Here is a 12,522-nt window from a genome sequence, read left to right as displayed (position 1 = left end):
GTTCAGGGATTCATGTCATGTGGGGCTTTTTTTTTCTCCCCTAAAACCTAAGCCAACTGTTCTGTGGCTGGACTTGGGGTATTTGGGGCTGAGAGCCTGGCCTGGCCTTCCCCCAACCCAGAGTTTGCATCATGAAATCTAAGGCCTTAGAGATAGAAAGGACTGCATTCTCTTGTAAACTGAGGCCCTCAGTTTAATTCCTTACCACCCCCCCAAATATCTCTCTCTGTCTCTGTCTCTGTCTCTGTCTGTCTCTGTCTCTCTGTTTCTCTCTCTCTCTCTCTCTCTCTCTCTCTCTCTCTCTCTCTCTCTCTCACACACACACACACACACACACACACACAGAGGAATAAGTTTGGTGCCAGTGGTTCATGCCTATAATCTTAGCTACCAAGGAGGCTGGGATCTGTGGATCATGATGCAGAGCTGGAAGCTGAGGCGGGGTTTTACAAGGGTACCAGCGTCGAGGGGAAAAGCAGAGGGACAACACTCAGGCCCTGAGTTCAAGCCCTGGTTACCAGCACCAAACAAATCAATAGGAAGTGTTTTCTAATTTCCTAGCCCTTCTGCTTTTTGAGGGTCCCATATGTCTCTCTGGTAGCCAGGACCTGCCACCTGATGAATAAAAAGTCATCTCTAAAATCTGAGGCTCACTGTTTGAAGCCAGCTTGGGCAGGAAAGTCTGGGAGATGCGTATCTCCTGTTGACAGGGGGAAAAAATGCTGGAAGTGGAGCTGTGGCTCAAGTGGTAGAGCACTAGCCTTGAGCGAGATCGCTTTGGGTCAGTGCCCAGGCCCTGAGTTCAAGCCCTAGGAGGTCTCAGGACAGAGGAGGAGAGAGAGAGATTGGGTCACTGAGTGTCTATGGGTTGGAGTGTTAGCAGATCAGCCTGTGGAAGAACCAAGCATTTCTCTGTGAGTAATGGTGACTGACCCCCACTAAAATGTAGGTTAAGGGACTCAGCTTTCCCTTCTGTGGTTTTGCCTAACCCTGGGAGGCATTCCTTCCTCCATCTTCCCTCCACTCAGGCTCTTCCTCTGTGTGGGTCAGGACACCCAGGAACTGCCCCCTTCCTGGCCTTGCAGATGGTAGCTGCCAGCAGGAACATTTAGCTTTTCCAGTCTCCTGAGCAGAAGCAGCCGCTGGCTCTGGAACTCAGTCCCATGGAGTTTGCTCTGAATCCAACTCAGTCTAGGTCCTATCTCCATGGGCAGGGCCTACTTAGCTCTTTCATAATCATCAGCTAGGACATTTATTATTATTATTATTATTATTGTCCGTTGTGGGGCTTGAACTCAGGGCCTGGCCACTGTCCCTGCACCTTTTTGTTCAAGGCCAGCACTCTATCACTTGAGCCACATCCAGCTTTTTTTTGGTAGTTTATTGGAGATAAGAGTCTTATGGGGGGCTGGGAAGGTGGCTCAGTGGTAGAGTGCTTGCCTTGCATGCATGAGGCCCTGGGTTTGATTCCTCAGCACCACATAAGCAAAAAGAAAAAAAAGCCAGAAGTGGCACTGTGGCTCAAGTGGTAGAGTGCTAGCCTTGAGCTGAAGAGCTGAGGGACAGCGCCCAGGCCCAGAGTTCAGGCCCCACGACTGGACCCCAAAAAAAGAAGAGTCTTATGGCCTTTCCTGCCTGGGCTGGCTTTGCACCACAATCCTCAGATCTCAGCCTCTTGAGTAGCTAGGATGACAGGTGTGAGCCACTAGCACCCAGCTCTACAGGATTTTTCTTACCCCCCAAAAGAGAACTCACCAAACGCTGGTTCAAGGCTCAGGACTGGCACAAAGAAAAATAAAGAGACCTCATGCTCAAGAGCAGTCTATCTCTCCTCTTCTCCCACAGCCCCTGGTGATCAGTCATCTCCTTTATGTTGTGGTAGACGTGTCTGTTCTGAACACTTCGTGGAAGCAAGAACATGCAAATGGGCATTTTGTGACTGGTCTAGGGTGTTCAAGGTTCATCCACAAGGGAGCACAACTCAGTTCTTCACTCATTTGGCTGGCTCAATAACATGCTTTTCTGCTCATCGGGTGAAGAATGGTTGGGTTGTTTGGGACATCATGAATAATGCTGTTGTATCCTGGATCCTTTTCATGGGGGGGGGGGGGGAAGAAGTTGAACAGTAACGAGCGTCGCAGGTGCATCAGGCACAGTGGCTCACGCCTGTAATCCCTGTTACTCAGGAGGCTGAGATCCCATCTCTGACTCAGTGGCTCAGGAGCAGGGAAGACACACACTGATAGCTCTGCGGCCTCCTCCTCTCCCCAGGGGAGCTGCCCACACCACAGGAGACAAGTATAGAGCTGAGCTGCGCTGCGGGGCCATTGCAAGTGATCCTGGGCCCAGACCAGGCCGCCATACTGGACTGTAGCCTGGGGACTGCCGCCACTGGACCCGCCAACAAGGTGACCTGGAGCAAAGATGGGCACACCCTCGTGGAACACGACCACCTGCGCCTGCTCCCCAACGGCTCCCTGTGGCTGTCCTGGTCTTTGGCAATGGCTGATAGAGATGAGGAAGCAGCTGGGGAGTTCAGCGCCATTGAAGGCAGTTATTCCTGCCTGGTCCATGGCCCTCTCGGAGTGATTGCCAGCCAGGCTGCAGTGGTCAAGCTTGCCAGTAAGTACCTGCATCCAGGGTTGCCATGCTGGGGCCAGGAGACCTGGGGTGTGAGGTGTGCAATTAGCTCCCTGCACAAACGCCCCCCTCTTTTTTTTTTTTTTTTTTTTGGCCAGTCCTGGACTTGAACTCAGGGCCTAGGCACTGTCCCTGAGCTTCTTTTGCTCAAGGATAGCTCACACCTGTCATCCTAGCTACTCCGGAGGTTGAGATCTGAGGATCAGGGTTCAAAGCCAGCCTAGGCAGGAAGGGCTGTGAGACTCTAATCTCCAATTAACCACCAAAATGCTGGACATGGAGCTGTGGCTCAAATGGTAGAGCCTTGAGCTCAGGGACAGCGCCTAGGCCCTGAGTTCAAAGCCCCAAGACTGGCACACACATGTACAAAAAGGATCAGCCCAGGAGCTGTGTCTATACACAGGAAAGTGAGTGGACCCCACCCCGTCCCCGCATCCCCCCAACTCCCAGCTATCATCTCTTAGGGCTATCAGTAGGCACTAAAACCACCATGACTGGGCAGAGAAACCATGAAGTTCACTCTGCCAGTGGTCTAACCCGTAATCACGGGTTTGGATTCTTTAGCTATTTCTTTCCAATTGTGTTCCCCTTGGTCTCAATTTTGCTCTGCTGTGTGTTTTCCATAACACACTCACTTTGCCGCTGTCCTGACCCCTAGCACTGGAAGATTTTTCTCTACACCCGGAGTTTCAGACAGTGGAGGAGAATGGAACAGCTCGCTTCCAGTGCCACGCTGAGGGGCTGCCGGCACCTGTTATTACCTGGGAGAAGGACCAGGTGACATTGCCTGAAGAGCCTCGGTGAGTGTTCTGGGGGGGGGGGGGGGGGTTGCGTCTCGAAGCCACACATACCTTGGTAGAAAATAGCCCTGTGACTGCTGTGAGAATTTTTCTTTTCTCTCCCTCCCTCCCTCCCTCCCTCCCTCCCTCCCTCCCTCCCTCCCTCCCTCCCTCTCTTTCTCTCTCTCTTTCTTCCTTCCTTCCTTTTTCCTTCTTCCTCCCTTCTTTCTTTTTTTTTTGGGGGGGGGGGGAATGCGGTCCTGTGGCTTGAATTCAGGCATTGTCCCTGAGCTTTCGTGTTCAAGACTAGCTCTCTACCACTTGAGCCACAGCGCCACTTCTAGCTTTTGGGTAGTTAATTGGAGATCAGAGTCTCACAGACTTTCCTGCTCAGGCTGGCTTCAAACCACAGTCTTCAGATCTCAGCCTCCTGAGTAGCTAGGTACCTGGTGTCTGGCTTTTCTTGTTTCTTTTTGTTTCCTTTATTGAAAAATTATTTTAGTGTAAAGATGCTGTACAGAGGGGTTGCAGTTACACGAGTAAGGTAATGAGTGCATTTCTTGTCAAACATTGTTACCCCTCCTTTTTTGTTTCCTTTTTGTGTCCATACTGGGGCTTGAATTCAGGGCCAGAGTATTGCCCCTCGGTTCTTTTTTTTTTTTTTTTTTTTCACTCAAGGCTGATGCTCTACCATTTGAACCAGAGCACCACATCTTGTTTTTTTGCAGGTTCACTGGAGATAAGAGTCTCATGGACTTTCTTTCCAAGGCTGGTACATAATACATAAGATGTAAGATGTGTAAGATGGTGGATATTACCAGGCACTGGTGGCTCACACCTGTAATCCTAGCTACTAAGGAGGCTGAGATCTGAGGATCGAGGTTCAAAGTCAGCCCAGGCAGGAAAGTCTGTGAGACTTTTATCTCCAATAAACCACTAGAAAACCGGAAGTGGCGTTGTGGCTCAAGCGGTAGAGCTCTCTCCTTGAGCTGAAGAGTGCAGGGACAGCACCCAGGCCCAGAGTTTAAGCCCCACAACTGACCAAAAAAAAAGACTCTTGTCTCCAATTAACCATTCAAAAACTGGAACTGGTGCTGTGGCTCAAGTGATAGAGCACACTAGCCTTGAGCACAAGGAGGCTCAGGGACAGCACCCAGGTCCTGAGTTCAAGCCCACGACTGACATAGAAAGAAAAAAAGAAAAAGAAAGAAATGGATATTATTATCTGGAGTGTTAAATGAAGAAACTGAGGATTAGAGACAGGCCTCTCCCAGGTGGGAATCGGGGGTTGGGTAGAGGAAGCTGCAGGACTTGAAGAAGTTTGTGCTGAAGGTGGGCTTAGAGTTTAGGAGCCTAACTGTATTAGCTCAGAGCAACAAAGCAGTGGGGTTCAGAGTTCCCCTCCCAATATCTAATTCAAGCAGCTTCCCACAGAGCCACAGGCCTCACCCACAGAGCCACAGGCCTTGCCCACACAGATGGAAGCTGCCAGTTCCTGGGTTCTGGGAATGTTTGCCCCCAACTTCTCTGAAAAGCAATCCTCATCTATAAATAAGCCAGGCTCACATGCTCCAGCACATTGTGTGAGGGAATAAAGAAATGTTGAAAACAGCAACTTGATGATGGCCAAGGTATGTATTTTTACACATGTCCAGATATAGTACATGTGCAACTATGCTATTCATAAACTCAGCTCAGTGATTGGAATGAGACCATATGCCTTGATGTCGGCCTATGTGCACACACACACTCTGTCAGGGAAGAGGGGCCGATACTTACAGCCTCTAATGGTAAAGATTAGACCCCAAAGCAATTCCTTGGTACTTAACGCTAATTTCTAATAAGAGGAAATAATCGGGGGATCATTTTTCTTCAGTGAAAACTAGCAATCAGCCAGGAGCTGGTGGCTTATGCCTGGAATCCTAACTACTCAAGAGGCTGAGATCTGTGGTTCAAACCTAGCTTGGGCAGGAAAGGCTGTGAGATTCTTAGCTCCAATTTACCCCCAAAGAAACCAGGAATGAAGGTATGGCTCAAGTGATAAAGGCTAGCCTTGAGCACAAAAACTCAAAGACAGCGCCCAGGCCCCAGAACTGGCACACACACACACAAAAGAAGATAACCAGGGGCTGGGAAGGTGGCTCAGTGGTAGAGCACTTGCCTTGCATGCCTGAGGCCCTGGGTTCGATTCCTCAGCACCACATAAGCAAAAAGAAAAAAGCCGGAAGTGGCGCTGTGGCTCAAGTGGTAGAGCACTAGCCTTGAGCTGAAGAGCTGAGGGACAGCACCCAGGCCCAGAGTTCAGGCCCCACGACCGGACCCCCCCCCAAAAGAGAAGATAACCAGCAATCATTGTTCCCCCAAATTCCAGATATTCACAGCCACATTGTGGCTTCAACTAGTATTTATACCATTTGCACAACCAATTCTTTTCTTTACACCAACTTTATGTATATTTAAAAAATATTAATAGCCAGGAACTGATGGCTCACATCTGTAATCCTAGCTATTTAGGAAGCCAAGATCTGAGGACAATCCTGAGTAGGAAAGTTAGTGAGATTCTTATCTCCATTTAACCAGCAGATAACCGGAAGTGGTGTTGTTGCTCAAAGTGGTAGGGTACTAGCTTTGAGGGAAGGAACTCAAGGAAAGAGCTCAGGCCCTGATTTCAAGCCCTACAACCTACAGAAAACAAAAACAAAAACAACTGCAAGTATAGGTATGGCTGAAGTGGTAGAGCATCAGCCTTGAGTGAAAAAGCCAAGCAAGAAAGCAAGTTCAGGGGGTGGGAAGGTGGCTTAGTGGTAGAGTGCTTGCTTCACATACATGAAGCCCTGGGTTCGATTCCTCAGTACCACATACACAGAAAAAACCAGAAGTGGCACTGTGGCTCAAGTGGTAGAGTGCTAGCCTTGAGCAAAAAGAAGCTCAGGGGTAGTGCCCAGGCCTAGAGTTCAAGCCCCCAGGCCTAGAGTTCAAGCCCCAGGATTGGCAAAAGAAAGAAAGAAAGGAAGGAAGGAAGGAAGGCAGGCAGGCAGGCAGGCAGGCAAGCTCAAGCCCCAGTAACGACACACACACACACACACACACACACACACACACACACACACACACACACGCCCCAGTAACCACACACACACACACACACACACACACACACACACACACACACACAAATACTGTTCCTTCCTTTGTCCAGCCTTCCAGAATCCATCATCAGCCTCATGTACCCTCAGTTAGAATTCCATTGTCCTAGACAGATCTCTCCAAGGGCTTGGTGGGTGGGGTGGGGTGGGGTGGTAGCTGTTAGGAAAATCAGAATCCTTGCAATATTTCTTTTGTTGTTGGTTGGTAGTGGTGGTTGAGGGGCTTGAACTTGGGGCCTGGGTACTGTCCCCGAGCATTTTTGCTCAAGGCTAGCACTCTACCCCTTGGGCCACAGCGCCAATTCCAGTTTTCTGGTGGTTAATTGGAGATTAGAGCCTTAATGGACTCTATTGTCTGGGCTGGCTTCTAACTATGATCCTCAGATCTCAGCCTCCTGAGTTGCTAGGATGACAGGCGTGAGCCACCAGAGCCTGGCTGCATTTCTTTCATTAGGAGTCGCCCTCTGGTGGTTCCCTTGAACCTCACAGTCTCCCTCTCCTCTTTCCCCAAAGGCTCATCACTCTTCCCAATGGCGTCCTCCAGATCCTAGGTGTTCAGCAGAGTGACACGGGCTCCTACCGCTGTGTGGCCACCAACGCAGCCCGCCAGCGTTTCAGCCTTGAGGCCCCACTCAGTGTGGTCCACAGAGGTAAGGAAGGAGATGAGCTGGTGGGAAATCGGAGGGTTCCTGGAGCCAGCCATGCTAGAGCAGAAAGCTGCAAGAGGTCCAGGCCCAGCCTGCAGACAGGTGACAGGGGCTAAGTCCTATTGAACAAGTGAAGCAATGAAGTCCAGACAAAGCAATGTCACCAAGCCACTAGGGCTGGAGCCACAGACCCTGACTCTTGGTGTAGGATTCTCTTTTCCTGCAGAGTCTCTGTGTCCCCTTGGGTAGGCTGGGGAGTGATGAGAAGGTCAGTTGTTTAAGGAGGGCTGTCAGAACCCTCCAGTCCTGTCCTCTGCCCCTTGTGCTCCTACCCTGGTGTGTATCCTGTTGTCTAGAAACTGGGGCATTTACGCATGCTGCTTGCTCTGCAGTAGAAATCTAGCTCCCTGGCTGATGCTCCCTATTCTCTCCCCTGCTTTCCTCCTCTCCCTCTCTTTGTTGGTCATGGGGCTTGAACCCAGGGCCTGGGAGCTGTCCCTGAGCTCTTTTGCTCAAGGCTAGCACGCTACCACTTTGAGCCACAGCACCACTTCCAGTTTTCTGGTGGTTAATTGGAGATCAGAGTCTCATGGACTTTCCTGGCCAGGCTGGCTTTGAACCACGATCCTCAGATCTCAGCCTCCTAAGTAGCTAGGGTTACAGGCTTGAGCCTGTCTGGTCTGGCCTTCTCTTTCTTTGAAAAGTGGCTGCCCTGGTGTAACAGGATCAGAAAGAGCACCAGCTTTGAGGTCAGAAAGACCTGGTTTGAGTCCTCGCTCCGCTGCATAACCCTGTTATTAAATGTCCAGCCCAGAGAGATTACAATAATAACTGAGAATGGAAAATGCTTGCTAGATCTCTCTTTAAGCTCCTCTCTCTTCCAGGGTGCCTCTCTTGCCTCCTCCTCTTCCTCGTCTCCCTCCCCCGCCCCCCAATCCATGCTGGCTTTCCCCTGGGTTATAAACTGCTCTGCTCATCCCAGAGGGCCTCACTCTCCCTCCTGCAGGGCTCTCTCCCTCCACCTACTGGACAAACCTGATATTCGCCATCATGCCGTAGACTGTGAGGGTCACCAGGAGAACTTGGCAGGGAATCAGGGTTCAGGGAGCTGCAGTTCTGGCAGCTTTTTTTCCACAAAGAAGCCAAGGGTCCTTTGAGGGGAGAGACTTGCCTAAAGCCACACAGCGTGGCTGGAACTAGGAACTGGAAGTGCTGGGTGTAGCTATGGATTTGTCCAGCCATTTCTCTGGTGTGGTGTCAGAGACCATTCCTCTGGTTCTTTTTTGTTTTGTTTTGTTTTAATGTCTTTTTTGGTTTTTTGTTTGTTTGTTTGTTTTTGGATCCGTCGTGGGGCTTGAACTTAGTGCCTAGGTCCTGTCCCTAAGCTCCTTTTTGCTCAAGGCTAGCATTCTACCACTTTGAACCACAGCTCCACTCCCGATTTTCTGGTGGTTAACTTGGGATCAGAGTCTCACAGACTTTCCTGACCAGGTTGGCTTTGAACTACCATCCTCAGATCTCAGCCTCCTGAGTAGCTAGGATTACAGGCATGAACCACCAGCGCCCCGGCTCATTCTTCTGGTTAAAGAACCCTGAGTTCCAATCCCAGCTCTACTGAACTTGGTGTTTACTTTCCTTATCTATCAGATGGATCCATGGCTGCCTCTGCTGCCCTTGGCCACTGGGAGCCTCAGGTGAGGTACTATGGCATGGGAAGATGTCTCAGGTAGCAGAGCGCCAATGCCTCATACCTGTAATCCTAATCTCAGGAGGCTGAGATCTGAGGATCACAGTTCAGAGCCAGCCTGGGCAGGAAAGTCTATGAGACTCTCATCTCCAATTAACTACCAGAAAACCAGAAGTGGGACAGTGGCATCAAGTGGTAGAGTGCTAGCCTTCAGTGCAAAAGCTCAGGGACAGTGCCCAGGTCCTGGGTTCAAGCCCCACGATCAACAAACGCAACAACAACAAAATGTCTCAGGTAAAGTTACCCACTGGCCTGTCTTCTCTCCAGGTTCCCTGACGGCCACCAGGGGGCAGGATGTGGTCATCGTGGCAGCCCCAGAGAACACCACTGTGGTGTCTGGGCAGAGCGTGGTGATGGAATGTGTGGCTTCTGCCGACCCCACTCCTTTTGTGTCCTGGGTCCGACAAGGTATGCGAAGGGGGAAGGGCAGGAAAACATCACTGGGACTGGAAAAGGATGGCGTAGTATTCAAGGGTCCCCAGGTCAGGGAGCAGGATGGGTGATCACTCCGTGTGTCCTAGCCTGGCTGTGGTGGATAGCAAGATCAGGTCTGGCTGGGAGGAAATGGACAAACTTACTGCTAATGACAGCACTTTGGGCCTTCCACTCACAAAAGGCCTGGACTCAGCCCTGAGGGTGGGAGATGGGCTGTGGTCTTACTTCTGCTCTTCCCAACAGTGTTAAAGGTGTTTGAGGGCCAGGAAGGTGCCATCCAGCCCTGGGTCTGGTCCCTAGCAATGACAAAAAGAAAAAAAGTCTTAACCAGGCACAGGTGGTTCACACCTGTCATCCTAGCGACACAGGAGGCTGAGATCTGAGGATCACAGTTCAAAGCCAGCCAGGGTGGTAAAAGTCTGTGAGACTCTCATCTTGAATTAACCAGCAGAAAAGCTGGAAGTGGAGCTGTGGCTCAAGTAGTAGAGCACTTTGAGGAAAAAAAGAAAAAGCTAAGGGAGATTGCCCAGGCCCTGAGTTCAAGCCCCATTACTGGTGCGCGCGCGCATGCGCACACACACACACACACACGCAAAGACTCTGGCCAGTCTAATCTTCACAGTAGTTGGCTAAAAGCACAGGGGCAAAGTCTGTCTACTCGAAAGAAGTCAATTTGTTAAGGACAGTGACTGATCAGCATAGTAAAGGACATAGGACATGCTTGCATTGGGCTGGTAAGGGATCAGGCTCGCCTGCCTAGCACAAAGAGGAAGAGGGTACTTGAAGTGGGGAGAGGGACAGAGGGATGTCCTCAGTATCCCAGCTTGCTCCCTCGCTTGCAGATGGAAAGCCTATCTCCACTGACGTCATCGTCCTGGGCCGCACCAACCTACTCATTGCCCAAGCTCAGCCCAGACACTCTGGGGTCTACGTGTGCCGGGCCAACAAGCCTCTCACACGTGACTTTGCCACCGCTGCTGCTGAGCTGCGTGTGCTAGGTGAGGAGGGTGAGGGGTCGGGAGCAGGGTGGGAGAGGTGGTGGGAAAGGGAGATGAGCAGGCAGAGATGTAGGGGAGAGGGTGATGGGGAGGATGAGAACGAGCTAGGGAGGAGTCTTGGAAGGAGGGAATCTGGGAGGAAAGGACTAGGTAAACTGGAGGATGGAGTGAGGTTTTCTGTGTGTGTGTGTGTGTGTGTGTGTGTGTGCATGCATGCCAGTACTGGGGCTATTCCTGAGCTTTTGTGCTCAAGGCTGGCACTCTACCACTTGAGCCACATCTCCACTTGTGGCTTTTGTAAGAGTCTCGGGGACTTTCCCGCCAGGATTGGCTTTCAACTCCGATCCTCAGGATTTCAGCCTCCTGAGTAGTCAGGATCCACCAGCGCCCACCCTGCTAGAGTGAGAGATTTGATGGAAGGAAAGGGTGATTCGGACCTGTCTTGAGAAGATTAGGGGGAGGGCAGGAAGGAATGAGAGTAGGTTGGTGACAGCGAGGTTATTAGGAGAGATAAAGGAGTGGTACCAAAACTGGGAGGCAGGCTTGCCTGGGGCTTGACAACCCAGGAAAGGGCAAAATTGGTTGGTGTGGGAAGACGTTGGAAGGTAAGAGAGAGGAGTTGGGTAAATGAAGGGGTGGAGTTAGAACCGGGAGAAGAGATCCTGGCGGTGAGGAAGAGAGGGGCCAGTGAATGGGTGGGGGTAAAAGGGAGAGGCCAATCAGGTAGAGAGGTTCGTGTGGGAGGGGGGAACGGGCGGGGTTAGGCCTTGTGGGCGGGGCTAGGATGTGGGCGTGGTTATCTATAGGGGCGGAGTTGGTGTCAGGGCGGGGTATGTCGCAGGGTTAGCTATAGGGGGCGGAGTTAGGTAAGTGGGGCGTGATTATTTGCCAGGGGGCGGAGTTAGGTAAGTGGGGCGTGGTTATCTGTCAGGGGGCGGAGTTAGGTATCTGGGGCAGGTTTAGGTATTGACAGAGTTACGTATCCAGGGGTGCTAGGTGCCGGGGGGCGGGGTTAGGGATCCAGGGGCGTGGCCTCCGTCAGCACCGCCCCCTCCCGCCGCAGCGGCTCCAGTCATCTCGCAGGCGCCCGAGGCGCTGTCGCGGACCCGGGCGAGCACCGCGCGCTTCGTGTGCCGCGCGTCGGGGGAGCCGCGGCCGGCGCTGCGCTGGCTGCACGACGGCGCGCCGCTGCGGCCCAACGGGCGAGTGAAGGTGCAAGGTGGCGGCGGCAGCCTGGTCATCACGCAGATCGGCCTGCAGGATGCCGGCTACTACCAGTGCGTGGCGGAGAACAGCGCGGGGACGGCGTGCGCCGCCGCGCCGCTGGCGGTGGTGGTGCGCGAGGGGCTGCCCAGCGCCCCCACGCGGGTCACCGCCACGCCGCTGAGCAGCTCCGCCGTGCTGGTGGCTTGGGAGAGGCCCGAGCTGCACAGCGAGCAGATCATCGGCTTCTCCCTTCACTACCAGAAGGCACGGGGTACGTCCCCCCCCCCCCATCCCCGGCGCCCCAGTGGGGTCTGCACCGGGCTCCCTCCCGGGGGAGGGGGGGCACACGGTGGGTGACAAGTTGGGCTAAGGGGGGGGGGAGGCCTGGGCGCCTGCGATTGTCCGCTGACCTGTCCTTTGGCCTGGAGGGGGTGCTTCTCTTTCCAGGGAAAAACGTCTTGACGGTCTTGGTGGTGGTGGTGATGGTGGTGGTAATGGTGGTGGTGGTGGTGGTGGTGGTGGGGACAGAACTCAAGCGTCACTTCTGGTTTTCTTGTGGTTCATTGGAGATCAGAGTCTCACAGCCTTTCCTGTCCAGGCTGGCTTTGAACCATGATCCTCAGATCTCAGCTTCCTGAGTTGCTAGGATTACAGGCGTGAGCCGCCAGGGCCTGGCTCTTCTGTACATTCTTGGAGCCACCTGGTTAAGGAGCTGCCCTGGGCTGCGTGGGGAGTCATTTCAGGTAGATACTAGGAGGCAACTTCCTAACCCATGAAGGAATTAATTCCCTGAAAAAAAGCCAAGGGAGTTCATACACTCCAGCTCAGATGATCTGGGTGGACTAATCTAGACACTGGGATAATACAAAGATAGATTCTAGTTCCCCAGTGGCTGAGATGGCCCTGTGACAGTGCCTTTGTCCC

The 12,522-nt window shown here is 52.4% G+C and overlaps 1 protein-coding gene across 2 annotated transcripts in view; it reads left to right on the top strand.

Annotated features, from left to right (window-relative positions):
* Positions 1 to 12,522, top strand: part of Igdcc4 (immunoglobulin superfamily DCC subclass member 4) — a 33,645-nt gene that overhangs the window by 7,309 nt on the left and 13,814 nt on the right. For both annotated transcript variants that reach the window (XM_042687412.1, XM_042687414.1), the window contains exons 2-7: positions 2,272 to 2,622; positions 3,299 to 3,440; positions 7,079 to 7,215; positions 9,227 to 9,367; positions 10,237 to 10,392; positions 11,456 to 11,869. In XM_042687412.1, coding sequence (XP_042543346.1) covers positions 2,272 to 2,622; positions 3,299 to 3,440; positions 7,079 to 7,215; positions 9,227 to 9,367; positions 10,237 to 10,392; positions 11,456 to 11,869 — 1,341 coding nt within the window. The remainder of the gene's footprint in view (positions 1 to 2,271; positions 2,623 to 3,298; positions 3,441 to 7,078; positions 7,216 to 9,226; positions 9,368 to 10,236; positions 10,393 to 11,455; positions 11,870 to 12,522) is intronic.

Source organism: Dipodomys spectabilis, unplaced genomic scaffold (genome assembly GCF_019054845.1).
Source record: "Dipodomys spectabilis isolate Male_0828 unplaced genomic scaffold, ASM1905484v1 ptg000108l, whole genome shotgun sequence".
Lineage (NCBI taxonomy): Eukaryota > Metazoa > Chordata > Mammalia > Rodentia > Heteromyidae > Dipodomys > Dipodomys spectabilis.
Note: the sequence above shows the minus strand (reverse complement) of the source record. Positions and strands in the feature narration are given on the sequence as shown.